Source organism: Macaca fascicularis, chromosome 6, assembly GCF_037993035.2.
Source record: "Macaca fascicularis isolate 582-1 chromosome 6, T2T-MFA8v1.1".
NCBI lineage: Eukaryota > Metazoa > Chordata > Mammalia > Primates > Cercopithecidae > Macaca > Macaca fascicularis.
Genome location: NC_088380.1, coordinates 20,056,343 through 20,072,986, shown reverse-complemented (window position 1 = coordinate 20,072,986; position 16,644 = coordinate 20,056,343). Strand labels below are relative to the sequence as shown.

General features: G+C 35.6%; 1 protein-coding gene across 10 annotated transcripts in view; it reads left to right on the top strand.

Annotated features, from left to right (window-relative positions):
• Nucleotides 1-16,644, top strand: part of CDH18 (cadherin 18) — a 1,123,620-nt gene that overhangs the window by 1,081,275 nt on the left and 25,701 nt on the right. For all 10 annotated transcript variants that reach the window (XM_015451232.4, XM_073995099.1, XM_073995098.1 and 7 more), the window contains one exon: nucleotides 10,990-11,107. In XM_015451232.4, coding sequence (XP_015306718.1) covers nucleotides 10,990-11,107 — 118 coding nt within the window. The remainder of the gene's footprint in view (nucleotides 1-10,989; nucleotides 11,108-16,644) is intronic.

The window sequence follows — 16,644 nt, the reverse complement described above, 5'->3', positions numbered from 1 at the left end:
AGGATTATAAATTGTGTTACTGTAAATACTTATGCACATGTATGTTTATTGTGGCACTGTTCAAAATAGCAAAGACTTGGAACCAACCCAAATGATATTATTGATAGACTGGATTAAGAAAATGTGGAACATATACACAATGGAATACTATGCAGCCATAACAAAAGATGCCTTCATGTCCTTTGTACGGACATGGATAAAGCTGGAAACTGTCATTCTGAGCAAACTATCGCAAGGAAAGAAAACCAAATACTGCATGTTCTCACTCATAGGTGGGAACTGGACAATGAGAACCCTTGGACACAGGGTGGGGAACATCACACACTGGGGCCTGTCATGGAGTCGGGGGATGGGAGAGGGATAGCATTAGGAGAAATATCTAATGTAAATGATGAATTAATGAGTGCAGCAAACCAACATGGCACATGTATACATATGTAATAAACCTGCACGTTGTACATATGTACCCTAGAACTTGAAGTATAATAAAACGAAAACAAAAGCAAAATACATATTGCAAATAAAGGAATGCATTTCTAAGTAAACAAAGATTCCATGAAGAAAAACAAACTTAAATGAAAAGACTAGTTACATGAAATGATAATGTAAATAAGTCCATATCAAAATTTCTAGAAACGGTTCAGCCATAACTAACGGGAAATTTATAACTTTAAATGCATATAATAAGATAAAATAATGCAAATTGAAAGCCTAAGCATCATTCTTAAGAAGTTAGAAAAATAAGTCAATTTAATCAAAATGAAAGAGAATAACAATTTATGAGAAGAATGTAATGAAATGAATCAAAAGAAAACATTCAAAAGTTCACAGCTTAGTTATTTGAAAAGACAGACAAGTCTGTCTTGTCTGTTAATCTGTTAAAGACAAAAAGAGAAATAGAACAAATGAAGAATATTGGGAAAAAATCAAGAGGTGATAACTATAGATCCTACAGATATCAAAAGCCAATTGTGTATTACAATGTCATATTTTACTAAAATTTGAAAGTTTAGACATAATGCATATATATTTAGAAAAGTAAAGTTTGTCAAAGCTGACACAAGAATAGATTTAGCTGGGCTTGGTGGCTCATGCCTATAATCCCAGCTACTTGGGAGGCTTAAGTGGAAGGATCCCTTGAGCCCTGGAGGTCAAGTCTGCAGCGAGCTGTGATCATGCCACTGCACTCCAGCCTGGGTGACAAAGTGAGACTTCATCTCAAAAATAATAATAATAATGATAATAATAATAATAAAAAGAATAAGGACTGAGCCTGATTAAGGTTGTATTTATTAAATTCATCAAATATATAAATAAAAACCTTTCCTTTCCACAAATAAATTCTCTTCTCATGGCTTTAATGGTGAATTCTACTAAAAATTTTTAAAAGATCATGAGAATAATTGTAAAAGGCATTCAAGAGTTCAGAAAAAGGGTGGTAGGACCATTTTTTTACACATTTTGTGATGCCAGCATAGCCTTAACATCAAAAGGTAAAAGTGGAATTATAGCTATTCTCTCCACAATCATAGATATAATAAATGTCATAAATAAAATATTTGTAAACCATGTAAAGCAAAAAAGAATAGTATTTTAAAATGAGACGATGAAAAATAAAAACCTACCTAATCAGGAGAATCCAAAGCATTTGTGAAAATTCAACACCCATTAATAACAGCAACAACAGTGACAATGCTGCTATAAACGGGTAGAATTTTTTAATGAAATTAGCAAATTTGCTAAATAACAGGTCAACATAAACATGTTATTTGGACTTCTCATACCGCAAACAATTAGAAAATTAACTTGAAACAGTAGACCATTTTCCATCACATTAAAATAAGACGCCTAAAAATAAATGTTACCCTTGTTAGCACTCAACTACTTTCTCTCTAGAAGGCAACTCTTAAAACTTAGGTCCTTTGCCTCAGTGAATCTTTATTCCCATGATTTTTTTTTTTTTTTTTTTTTTTTTTTTTTTTTTTTTTGGAGACAGAGTTTCCCTCTTGTTACCCAGGCTGGAGTGCAGTGGCGTGATCTCTGCTCACCACAACCTCCATATCCTGGGTTCAAGCAATTTTCCTGCCTCAACCTCCCAAGTAGCTGGGATTACAGGCATGCACCACCACACCTGGCTAATTTTGTATTTTTGGTAGAGACGGGGTTTCTCCATGTTGGTCAGGCTGGTCATGAACTCCCAACCTCAGCTGATCCACCTGCCTCGGCCTGCCAAAGTGCTGGGATTACAGGCGTGAGCCACCACACCCGGCTATTTCCATGATGTTTAGATTACTCAGAGATCTAAAATTGGTAAATTAAAAATGTCATTTGAAATATGATGTAAATAACCAAGCATGGGCTTATGTTTGCATCAGACATTGTTTTCTAACTAATTATAATTTCAAACATTCATTTAAATAAGCATGTAAATTTTATTTTTAAATTTCAAGATCATTTCAAAGCTTTAAGGTTAAAGTATATTCTCATAATGTGACACAACAATGGTTGCTAGTCCAATGCTACCTATGTAGTCTGCTGCAAATCTGGGCCAATAACATCCAGCCCTTGCTCTTGGCTCAATTGATACTTATTTTCTCTGTATGTGAACATCTGCTCCCAAATTTAAAACTCTGGTCTCAGTTTTCTGGCCTATGACCTTGAATTTTTCTGTTGACCTCTGATATTTTCCGCCACTTTCTCATGAGATAGGTTCACTTATCCATTCTCCCTAGGACATGCTCCCTTCTTAATGTGACATTGCTGTTATGGGTCCTCTGTTTTACCTCCTGCATTGACTGCAAAAGCTCTACAGAATGTTTAAGAAATGATATTATTTGACATTAACAGGTGCTTTCTTCATCTCCAAAATAAAGACAAATGTCAGAATTTCAGGGCCCTTCCAAGACTGAAATTATATAAATTTAGGACTAAATAAGTTTCAAACTCCTTTAAATATGAGTTACCTTATTCTATGCATGAGTTATCTTATTCTATGCATATCTTATTCTGTCCTCTAAATATGATTTACCTTATTCTGTGCATTCAGTTACCTTATTCTTATTCTATTTGATACTTTTTGGAGAGGGATGTATCTCTGGCAACTTGCTTTTTCTTTGGTAAGTCTCATTAACTATTTATTTACATAGTATTTCTCCTTTCTTTATGTATTTGTTACTTATTTTCATAAGTGTATTAGTTCAGTTTCATACTGCTATAAAGGACTTCCAGAGACTGGGTAATTTATAAAGGAAAGAGGACTTCTGGAGACTGGGTAATTTATAAAGGAAAGATGAACTCACAGAGCATCGTGACTGGGGAGTCCTTAGGAAACTTATTTGTTACTTATTTTCAAAAGTGTATTAGTTCATTTTCATACTGCTATAAAGGACTACCTGAGACTGGGTAATTTATAAAGGAAAGATAAACTCACAGTTCATCATGACTGGGGACACCTTAGGAAACCTACACTCATGGCGGAAGGCAAAGGGGGAGCAAGGCAGCTTCTTCACAAGCCAACAAGAAGGAGAAGTGCTGAGTGATGGGGAAAGAGCCTCTTATAAAACCATCAAATCTCCTTGGAACTCACTCACCATCACAGAAACAGAGTGAGGGAAACCATCCCCATGATTCAATTACCTCCACCTAATCTCTCCCTTGATATATGGGGATTATAAATCAAGATGAGATTTAGGTGGTGACACAAAGCCTAACCATATCATTCTACCCTGGCCCCTCTCAAATCTAATGTCCCTTTCACATTTCAAAACCAATCATGCCTTCCCAACAGTGCCCCAGAGTTATAATTCATTCCAGCATTAGCCCAAAAGTCCAAGTCCAAAGTCTTATCTAAGACAAGGCAAGTCCCTTCTGCCTATGAGCCTGTAAAATCAAAAGCAAGTTAGTCAATTTCTAGGTACCATGGGTCTACAGGCATTGGGTAAATACACCCATTCCAAATAGGAGAAATTGGCCAAAAGGAAGGGGCTACAGGCCCCTGGCATGTCCAAAATCTAGCAGTGCAGTCAAATGTTAAAGCTCCAAAATGATCTCCCTTTACTCCATGTCTCACATGCAGGTCACGCTGATGCAAGAGGTGGCCTCCCACAGCCTTAGGCAGCTCAGCTCCAGTGGCTTTGCAGGGTACAGCCCTTTTCCTGGCTGCTTTAAAGGGCTGGCATTGAGTGCAGCATTTCCAGGCACACAGTGTAAGCTGTTGGTGGATCTACCATTCTGGGGTCTGAATAACGGTGGCCCTCTTCTCACAGCTCTACTAGGCAGTGCCCCACTGGGGACTCTGCTGTGGGGGCTCCAACCCCAAATTTCCCCTCCACACTGCCCTAGTAGCCATTCTCCTTAAGGACTCCAGCCCTGCAGCAGACTTCTGCTGGACATCCCGGCATTCCCTTAGATCCTCTGAAATCTAAGTGGAGGCTCCCAAACTTCAATTCTTGGCTTCTGAGCACTTGCAAGCCCAATACCACATGTAAGCCACGAAGGCTTGGGGCTTGCACCCTCTGAAGCAATGGCCTGAGCTGTGTATTGGCCCCTTTTAGCTGTGGCTTGGATGCAGGGCACCAAGTCCTGCACAAAGCAGCAGGGTCCTGGGCTGGCCCACAAAACCAGTTTTTCTTCCTCGGCCTCTAGTTTCCTGATGGGAGGGGTTGCCGTGAAGACCTCTGACATGCCCTGGAGACATTTTCTCCATTGTCTTGGTGATTAACATACAGCTCCTTGATACTTATGCAACTTTCTGCAGCCAGCTTGAATTTCTCCTCAGAAAATGGGTTGTTCTTTTTTATTGCATTGTCAGGCTTCAAATTTTCCAAACTTTTATGCTCTGCTTCCCTTTAAAACATAAGTTCTGAATTTAAACCATCCCTTTGAAATGCATAAAACTGAATGATTTTAAGAGCACCCAAAATAAAACACTTTGCTATTAAAAATTTCTTCCACTAGATACCCTAAATCATCTCTCTCAACTTCAAAGTTTCACAGATCCCTAGAGCAGGGGCAAAATGCCACCAGTCTCTTTGCTAAAGCATAGCAAGAGTCACTTTTATTCCAGTTTCCAACAGGTTCCTCTTCTCCATCCTTAGCCTGGACTTCATTTTCCATATCACCATCCACATTTTCGTCAAAGCCATTCAACAAGTCTCTAGAAAGTTCCAAACCTTCCCACATCTTTCTGTCTTCTAAGCCCTCCAAACTGTTCCAATCTCTCCCTCTTATCCAGTTCCAAAGTCAATTCCACATTTTTTGGTATGTTTATATCTGTGCCCCACGCTCCATGGTACCAATTTACTGTATTAGTCTGTTTTCATACTGCTATAAAGAACTGCTTGAGACATGGTAATGTATAAAGGAAAGAGGTTTAATTGACTCACAGTTCAGCATGGCTAGGGAGGCCTTAGGAAACTTAAAATCATGGGTGAAAGTCAAGGGGAAGCAAGGCACCTTCTTCACAATCCTGCACGAAAGAGAAGTGCTGAGAGATGGGGGATGAGCTGCTTATGAAACTATCAGATTGGCCAGGTGTGTTGGCTCATGCCTGTAATCCCAGCACTTTGGAAGGCTAAGTCAGGCAGATCACCTGAGGTCAGGAGTTCAGCCTGCCCAACATGGCGAAACCCCATCTCTTTAAAAATACAGAAAATTAGCCAGGCATGGTGGCGGGTGCCTGTAATTCCAGCTACTTGGGAGGCTGAGGCAGGAGAATCACCTGAACCTAGGAGGTGTAGGTCGTAGTGAGCTGAGATCGCACCACTGCACTCCAGCCTAGGCAACAAGAGCAAAACTCAATCTCAAAAAACAAAACAAAACAAACAACAACAACAAAAAAACACCATCAGATCTCCTGAGAACTCACTATCAGGAGAACAGCATGGGGGAAAGCCCCCTCATGATCCAGTTACCTCTACCTGGTGTCTCCCTTGACATGTGGGGATTATGGGATTATGAGGATTATAATTCAACATGATTTTAGTGGGGACACAAAACCTAACCATATCAAAAAGGTAATTACTACACTTGGCATTTGATGTTACTACACTTCTTATATTTTGATTAAGTTTTGTTAGTTGATTATGTGGTTACACCTTTTTGCACTTCAAAACACTATACATTTAGCTACCATTGTTGCCTTTACCATTGAACCATTTTAGATGAGATCGTAAGATAACTGAACTTATTATGCTGTTGCTTGTGTATTTGTTTTCACCTCTTCCACCAAAATAAATTTAAGCTTTAATTGATGGAAGAAAAGATTGTTTGAAAGTGTAGCTTGTGGCACTCACATTTAGACAAATCATTACCAGTGTATGTGCTCTACTTGTGTAATTAACCCATTACAGAGTGAAATGGCCCAAATCTGTATTCTTTAGTGTCATAGTGTTTGACTTCTTTAACCATATATTGAAAGCACTTTTGAAGAAATCTGATGCATTCTGATGCAGAGTTGGAATAAGAAGCTCTATTTAAACAACAATTGGCGAAATCAGTTTTCTGAAGTGTATTTGTATTGCCAGGCTGTGTGACAGTTCCTCTTTCAATGACAATTGCTTTTAGAATTACGGGTATTTCTATTATGAATGCTGCACATCTAAACGTATCAGAATGTAGCTATGGCAAAGAGATTGGCTTTTTATGAAAGTTTAATCCCCATGTAACAGCAGAGTTCAGGCAAATTGTGATACTAATGTAAACTGCAACAATATAGTTCTCTAAGTTAATATATTTTCCTGTTCTGAAAAAAAAAAAAAAAAATCTTTTAAGTACATTGCCTGAGAAAAATATTAAAAAGAAAGGCATGCATGCATGAAATTTGAAGACAGTTCCCAAAGTAGAATGAATTAAGAAAAAATTAGATATGCCTAAAGTAGAAACACTGAAAAAATAAAGGGAATCTATTCTATTTTATGCATATTAAATTTCCTCTGTATTCCTTCTTTCATTGTAAATAAACGTACAAAAATAACACATAAAAGAAATTTTATTGCATAACATTATATGCTTCCACCACATACAATTATTAACCATATAACGTTGCATGAAAAAATTAACTAGGTCAATAGAGATTCTTTACTGTCAAACATCAAGCTCATTTAAATAACAAAAGTTGATGTTATCAAATAAATGTATGCAGATACTATTAAAGATTATATTATGAAGCAGATGCATTGATTAAACAGGATACTATGTCTTTTTAAAAAAATTCTTTTTGATTGAGAGGTTACATGGGCCTTTTTTTTTTTTTTTTCTGAGAAGGAATCTTGCTCTGTTGCCCAGGCCGGAGTGCAGTGGCGCAATCTCAGCTCACTGCAAGCTCCACCTCCCAGGTTCACACCATTCTCCTGCCTCAGCCTCCCGAGTAGCTGGGACTACAGGTGCCCACCACCACACCCAGCTAATTTTTGTATTTTTAGTAGAGACGGGGTTTCACCATGTTAGCCAGACTGGTCTCCATCTCCTGACGTCGTGATCTACCCGCCTTGGCCTCCCAAAGTGCTGGGATTGATTGGGCCTCTAGTGTATGCATTACTCAAATAGTGAACATTGTGCTCAACAGGTTATTTTTCAGCCCTCTCCCCTTCCCACTCTCTGCCCTTTTGGAGTCCCTGTTGTCTATTATTTTCATCTTTCTGTTCATTCGTCCCCATTGTTTAGCTTCCATTTATAAGTGAGAACATGTGGTATTTGTTTTTCCGTTTCTGAGTTAAGAACATTCTTGGCTGGGTACAGTGGCTCATACCTGTAATCCCAGTATTTTGGGAGGCCAAGGCGGGCAGATTACTTGAGGCCAGAGGTTCTAGACCAGTCTGGCCAACATGGCAAAACCTGTTTCCACCAAAAATACAAAAATTAGTTGGGCATGGTGGCTCACACCTATAATCCCAATTACTCGGTGGCTGAGACACGAGAGTCACTTGAACCCAGGAGGTGAAGGTTACAGTGAGCTGAGATTGAGAGACTGAGCTTCTGGTACCCCAGCCTGGGTTACAGAGTGAGTCTCTGCCAAAAAAAAAAAAAAAAAAAAGAAAGAAGGAAAGACAGAAAGAAAGAAACTAACTTCTTTTTAAAATGTAAATGCTTAAGCCAAGCAAGTTCATTTGCCAAATCTAACATTAAGGTATTAGATTAGAAAAATTTTATATATTTGTGATACTGACTTTTCCCTAATAAAGTACTCTAGTATTAACAGACAATTGAAAGTATATTTTTAAAAGTGGATACATTTATTTGTAGATATCAAAAATACTCCCTGGCAATTATTTATAAATAGCAACTGTCTATTTTTCTTTTAACCTTTGCTTTTGTAATGTAGACTAAATTTGTAATATCATTTATTTGATATCTTTCAAAATAAATAAACATTCTATGCACTAATTAGATCATGTATATATGATAAATAACATTTGTGTTCTATTAGAAGACACAGGAATCAAAAAAGATTGTTAGGGATTTTACATTACTAAAGCAATTGGACAAAGAGATAGCAAGGTAACACAGTGGCTATAAATCACAATTTTGACAAACGGATAGAAAATATTGATGATGGAAACCTGGCAATTATCTAGATAACTGCCAGAAGTTTATAACTTCTAAAAATCATAAATATGTTAACTTCTCAAGTATTTTTTCTAAAGAAAGTCTAAGGTAACAATGAATGAAACCTAATGAAAGAGATAAGGTGATTTGTAAAACAGAAAAATTGAATATACCAATACAGAGCACAGACCAAGCAAATATTACAGAATTTTGGACAAAGTCAGACTAACGTTCTAGGTTTTGGCAACATTTTTTTTCAGAAATATGATTAATAAAAATTTAAGCTTAGATACATTATCAACAATTCTATAAGAGTTCCAGATGATTGGGACATTGTTAAACAAAACATGATAATCAAATCCTCATTTTTTATGTAGAGACCAGGAGTTTCTCTCTTAAAAAAACACAATTGTCATATGTGAGCTTTCTGTTCAATTTGCATTTAAAATCATCTGTAAAAAAGTGAAAAAAATGCCTTACAAACACAATAGAATATGAATTATATCAGAGTTTAACAGATATAGCAAGCTCATATTTGTAAAAACATTAAGAAATAATTAAAATGATTTATATACTAACTTTGAAATGAATAATAAAGAAAACAATAATCCCACAGCAGTGATAACAGAAACCATAAACTAGCTCAGTTAACTCACATGAAATGTTCTTCACCAACCTACTCCAAATTTCTAATATTGGATAAAAAATAAACTTGCAAATATATCAGTATGTTATAAGGTATGGTGGAGAAAATAGGGTCACTCCCTGGAGAATCACTAAAATTCAAGAGCAAGGAGACAGGATATTTGTTTTATAAAAAAGGGGGAAAAGGTGAGGTAACATTATATATTTGTATGTATGGGAGGAAGTGATGGAGTATGTGATGCCTGCTTAAATACTTAACCCTTAAAAAACTTAAAATATTGACATTTTATTTCAATTTTATATTAAGTAACTAATGTGTAGCCATTGTAGGTATGTTCCTCAGATGAGGCAGCACTGGAATGGTCACAGTGTATCTGATTATCCATCAATGTATCCCCCTACTCCAAGTGAAAACAAGGGGAAAAACAGTCTATCCAGAGACTAGTTGTACTTCAATGGAAAAAAGAAAACCATAAGATTTTCAGCTTATAAATAAATATGGAGGGAAATCGAGAAGGATAGAGACTTATTTGGAGATGGAGGCAGGGGTAAGGAGCACATAGTATCTTGCTAAACATGTGTCTTTCCAGCAGTGATGGAAAGCAGGTGAAAGAGTGAGCCCAGTAAACATAGTGAGGAAGCTGATCTCTTTTTATATCCTCAAGTACTTTCTTCACTGTCATTTCTTGAAAACATATGCTTTTCTGGTTTTACACTCACTTACCCCCACTTCTCGGTACTTTTATTTTCCTCCTCATCTTTCTAACAAACCAATGGGCTCAGAACATAGAGAAAAATTTAGGTTTTAACTGTGATATCCTTTGGTGAATTACCTCCCTTGTAAAATATTGAACTGGTTGAAATTAAGTATAATATTCTAAGAAATGACATTAGTTTCTAAAATGGATACAATGTATGTCAGAAGCAGGAAATACTATTTTCACGCACTATCTTCTCTCTGTTTCTCGTTTTTCTAAGGAAAGGGTTGAATGAAGACACCTAAGCATTACGATAATAATTTTCAAAAGAGGAAAATATCTTTTTGTCTGTTTATTTTGATATTTATTTTTTAAGAGCAGACTGGCCATACTTATTGAAATTCATGGTCTTCTCTTGGGCCACCATAAATTCTAACTTACTCTGCTTTTTACTGTACATTAAGTCCAGATTCTAAAGAATTGCTTTCTCCTGAGCACTAGAGAGGAGAAGTTATTCATAAATCACTGAGGGTCTTGTTTTGCCTCTGGCATTATTTTAGAGATTTGGGGCACATCACCATCCTTCCGGGATTCAGGCTCCTCATCTGTAATATACAGGGACTAGATCATGATCTTAAAGGCCTCTTGAAAAAATAATAAAACCAAGACTCCACTGTTCTTGCATTTACTACTTAGACCAACATACACTGATCAGCTGTTCTGAATCAACACTGGGATGTTTATATTTGTGCAAACAATATTTTATGTCTCTTCCAACAGGTGTTCATGTGAAAACATTGCATCGAATTGACCCCACAGTACCATGGCTTATTAAGAAAAAAATAAAATCAATGTGTGTGCAATGCTAGAAAATAAAGTGTGATGAATGTTTAGAAATTATATACCATGTTTTTCCTAAAATCGAATGTAGGATAGGGCAATTTAATTCATCGTTATATGACCTGAATTTGAAAAAAAAAAAAACTCAAGTTGAAAGAAAAGATCTTCTAAAAATATTTTTAAACAGAAAGAATACAATGTAATTAACATCAAGAGAACAAGCAAAATTAAATTTACTGTTTACTGTTTGTCTTTTCTTTAGGTTATTCACACCATCAGTGCCACTGATAAAGATGATTTTGCCAATGGACCAAGGTTTAACTTCTTTCTTGATGAACACCTGCCTGTAAATCCAAACTTCACTCTGAAGGACAATGAAGGTGAACATATATACACATATTTGTTTATCTATGTGGTTTCTGCTTTGACCTTATATGGAATAGGCTTTATTCTTATATACTCACAAACATCTTGCAAATCAGCATTCAAAGTCAGTTTGATGCTACTGTGTTATGATCTGTGAATAGCTTGTATTTAAAATTGAGCCATATGTACAAATAATTTTCATTGAATTTATTCAGAAGCATCTCTTTAAACAAGAAATGTACATGTAATATGCTCTTGGGCAAATTTTTAGAGAAATCTTAGCTGACAAACTTGTTTATGAGAGCTGCTGCTACTGCTTGGAGGTAGAAAATATTCAAATTAGGAAAAATGAAAAATATATCCTAGAGACAGTTACTAAAGGAAATGCAATGCTTGCAATCATCTTGTATGAGCAAGACTATCAAGATGTGCTGTACAAATTATATTTCCTCTTATTATGAACATTGTCCAAAATATGTATAGAAAGATATGCACAAGTATGCAGAGTATTTTGGAAATTTTTGAATCATTTTTATTTAGCCTTCTGTATTGTGTGGTTAAAAATAATCCCATAATTTAGTAACTACGGAAGTTCCTTCATTATTTAGATGTCCTCTTTGGTACATTTCTCAAGGTTCCATGTAAGTCATTCTTCATACCTTAGGGAAACATTAAGCTATACGGTATGTCCAATTTTCTGATTAGGATCAACTTTTTCTTTCTCCAAACTATATATTTGATTATGTTTATCTGAATATGCTGCTATTTGGAATTTAACAGTTGCCTCAGAATGACATGAAGAAAACAGTGGCACATACGTTTTCAGTAAACATTGAATTCCCTCTCTCTTTACTTCCGGGAGAAGATTTTCAAATGGAGGTCACTAAATGACAACGTGCCAAAAACATTTTTCCCATTTCCCCTAAACATCTTTAAATATAAAAAAGGATCAAAATGTGCACAAAGCCATAAGATTTATATGAACATTTAAAGCTTAATTGTCTCTCACATTTTAAGTGGCCCTAGGTCACCTCTGCTTATGGGAATAAATATTTGTGCATGTTAGTGTATGACAAATTGCATTTAACTGACTATTGTACATTTACTTACATTAGAACAGGCTGTCTTATAATTCAAATATACTTAGTATGATTAAATATGTGAAACTCGTGAAAAAATCATATTTTTCCACATTTCAAAGAATTGTATAATTTGGCAGAGGTTATTTAATTTGCTTCCTTAGGAGATTGGGATCATATGTTGAGCCATGCACTTATGTTTCAGTTGCATTTTTTTTTCTATTCCAATAAAAATTTTGTTTTAAAATAATTTAAATTTGATAACATATTCGACTTAGATTTGAAGATATGTTCAATTCAACCTATTTAACCCACATAAATATAACTCTGAATGTACTTTAGAAAAACAGAATGATTTTGCTATTGTTGAATCCCACATTCTTTTTTTTTTTTTTTTCTTCTTTTTTGAGAGGGAGTTTCACTCTTGTACCACGCCTGGCTAGTTTTGTTTTGTTTGTTTTGTTTTGTTTTTGTTGTTGTTGTTGTTTTAATTATTATTTTTAGTAGAGACAGGGTTTCAGCATGTTGGTCAGGCTGATCTCAAACTCCTGACCTCAGGTGATCCACCCTCCTTGGCCTCCCAAAGTGCTGGGAATACAGTCATGAGCCACCGTGCCTGGCCAAATCCCACATTCTTAATTAAAAGTTCTTCATATAAGATTATTATAGCTGGAATTTGTGAATTAAATTATTTATTTATTTATTTATTTATTTTTGAGATGTAGTTTCACTCTTGTTGCCCAGGCTGAAGTGTAATGGCGTGATCTTGGCTCACTGCAGGCTCCGCCTCCCAGGTCCAAGTGATTCTCCTTCCTCAGCCTCCCAAGTAGCTGGGATTACAGGTGCCCACCACCACGCTGGGCCAATTTTTTGTATTTTTTAGTAGAGACAGGGTTTCACCATGTTGGCCAGGTTGGTCTTGAACTCCTGACCTCAGGTGATCCTCCTGCCTCGGCTTCCGAAAGTGCTGGGATTACAGGGGTGAGTCACCGTGTCTGGCCACTAATTACTTATTGTATTTGAAATGTCTTAAGTGATTTGACAACATTACTAGTGTCAGAACTCACATATAGGTTTTCTCCTAAAAAATATATACATGCTTTTAAAAGAGTTTGTGTGCACACTTTTTAACATTTAACTATGCAAATGAAGTTTACATCAGCTACACCAGCTTCAGTGTGAGAAGTCTGTGGATGATTGTCTAGTGGTAAAGGTGTTTAAAATTTTTGTAACACTATTTTTACAATTTTTGAGTATTGAAATTATAAATAACAGGAATAATTTCTCTCAGATAGAAAAAAACAGCAATTGTTTTGGATGGAAATATTAACACATAGCTGAAAACGTGTACTTGATTTAACAGTCTTGGCTGTCCTCCATAAATTCAGCCCCTAAACCTCCTGAGTCTCAGTTTTTAAGTCCATTTTCCATGATTACAATCACTGACTTAGTACCCTTGGGAGAATTAATAATACCATATATAAATATATTAGAATCAAATGGTCTTGCCTCCACAGACAAAGCAATTATAGATAATAATGTATAAAGATGAAATTAAAAATAAAATAGCCCTACCAAACTGTATACATACATGCATATACACATGCTTACGTATATACATTTACTCATGTACTCTGGAGATCAACAAAAATGAAAATACGATGGAGTAAGAGTCAGAAAATACAATAGAATAAAAGTCAGAAAATGCTGGACTGCAAGGTCTTGTGTGCTTGCACTTTGTATTATGTAAGTTAATTGACATTCACATGCCTATCGAACATAAAAAAAATAGCTAGAAGAAAATTTATCATGTTCTGTGCCTATGTGAGTTAACTGACATTTACAAGCCCCCAGAATATAAAGAAATAAATCTAGAAAAAAATTATTACTTTCTGTGCCCAATTCTCACATGAAAGTCCATACTGAGGGAAACAACAGAAATCAGACATAGCCCCCAAACCAGGATGAGCGATCAGGAAGCCACTGGTTTAGTGACATCTCCCAAATTGCTATATGGCAAAAAGCAAGGGCACAGAGATTTTTCAAAAAAAGAGAGAGAAAGAGATGCATATTGTTGTTCATGATAAGCCTGAGAACCAAAATCTTAAAAGATAGTGAATGAATTGAGAAAGAAATCAGAAAAATGAATTTACTCTGACTAATGAAAAATGCATAAATGATGACAAAACACTTTGTAATTTCAAAATACAGAATTAAATTAATAACATATTTACAAAAAGATAAAAAATTGGTTAGACAAAATGAGGCAAATAAATTTAAAGAAAATATGTATAAAAATAATTAGGAAATTCATATTGAAATAAAATTATAGTTTTGGCATATATAGAGAACTATGCAGAACCACATAGAGATATGTGGAAATTTAATGATATATATGTAGCTATACATATATGTTCAGAAATTTTCATTTTAATTATATATGCACACATATGTATATATAGCACATATATTACATATATATATAATTATAGCTATTGAACAACTAGAAACTTCATAGAATTTTATAAATATTTAGTACAATTGAAATCTATAGTTGGGAAAGATGCACATCAAATTCAAAAGAGTGATCAAGTTTAGGTAGAAAAGAAGTGGGATCAGATAGAAAGCAAAGACTGTAAGTGTAATGTCTTATGTCTTAAAAAGAGATCTGAAACAGATGTGGCATAATAATGTGTTTCAAATCTAAGTGGTAATATTTTCTTTTAATTTCTACATGAGGGACAGAGTTCACTAAAACAAGTTTAGCATGTTTCCAGGCACAAAATTGGAGCTCACATATTCATTCAGGCAGCGTGCGTGTAAACACTCTTCCTGTAGGTTTCTATGGCAGGTGATGATCTCATTACAGGTGTAGTCAGGACCTACCTCTTGCTCTCAAATGGAACTGAAATGGAACAAAGAATAAACATGCTGCTCAACCGGCTTGTAAGAGATGTGTCTGTCCTGGAATGGGGAATTAGGATTAGTTCCTAAAGACGGAGATAGATAACCTGACAACTGAATGATGAATGAAGCTTAACAAGAAAAGAGGGAATGGCTAAAATTCATAGGCGGGAAGTTTATCTAGCCTAAAGGCCCTAAGGTATGGGGAAGAGTAGCAGAGTGAACTTAACGGACTGGCTAAAGTTCCATATAAAGTCAACATAGGTATTGAAAGTGGAAATTAAAGTTAGAGTTGGCTAGACAGGCAATCTATAGCCAGCTTGGTTTCTTAGTCTGTGAGAAGTCAATCCATTTTTGTTTCTTTAAAAAAAATCAATCATAATTTCAATGGAAGATATGGAAACTAACTTTTTAACAGGAGTGATGTAGTATGATTTCTAAAGGAATATTTTGATTGATATGTAGATAATGGATTGTGAGCAGAGAAGTACAGTGGTGTCAATCATCTTTAATTGTAACTATTGTAAAATACCTTAAGACTCTGGAACAGTTTCCCTTTGTGAACAATAATACCAGAACTTCTTCGATCTTTAATTCTTCTCCTCAGGATATTCATGCTAGGGCAAAATTTCTCATGAAAGTCTTGCATTTCTTCATGTCTTGCCAGCAGACGCATTAATTTTTTATTTTCTTCCAGACTATCTCTTCTGCAAAGTTTGTATAACAATCAGCCTTAGAAGATACAGTGTCTTCCTTAGGTTCAAAAGACTCATTTGATGTATAGTATTAACAAGGATAATGATACTCTCTGATACAGAGATTGGGCATGTTTTTTTACAATTCGTTATCAAAGATCCAGGCTCCGTAAATTTAAGATTCCTTAGCTGAGGCACAAACCCACTGCGTGCTCCACAGCACCTGGGGCCTCCACCTCACTCCTCTTCACCTTAAGGTACAAGGAAACAAATCTGAAGGAGAGGTTATGCTCCTTGCTGTGATATAAGTAAAAAAATCCTTTGTTTTTGAATCAGGAGGCTTGTGTTTTCTTCAGGCGTCTATAACATTGCATCAGGCTAACTGACTAGCATGTAAGTAGGTACGATCTCAGCTCACATGCTTTATATTTCTTGACACTTTATGGAAGTAACTCCTACTAGTAACTATTGTAAAAACACCTATGTGCTTATTATACCTTCTTAATGTATGCATTCTAAGTTTATACCAGAGAATACATTAGCAGTATTTATGCCTAGAATCACATAAGTTAGCTAATTTCCTCATACTAAGAAGATCTTCGCCCATCTATACTCAGATGAAATTCTCCTATTTAATATCTAAATATGCTTTGCTAAATAACTAAATGTAACACGATGTTCCATGTTTTTGTCAGATCTTTCCCATTCTCGTGGGATCTTTCCTGATATACGTTCTAACCCTCTTGAATTTGGAATCTGATAATTCACCTGAACATTGCAGAACAAATGTCTCTTTAATGTTCCATCATGTTTATTTTAAAAGTTTCTTTATTTTTGGACCTAGTTTTTATTACTCACTGTGACATATGCTGG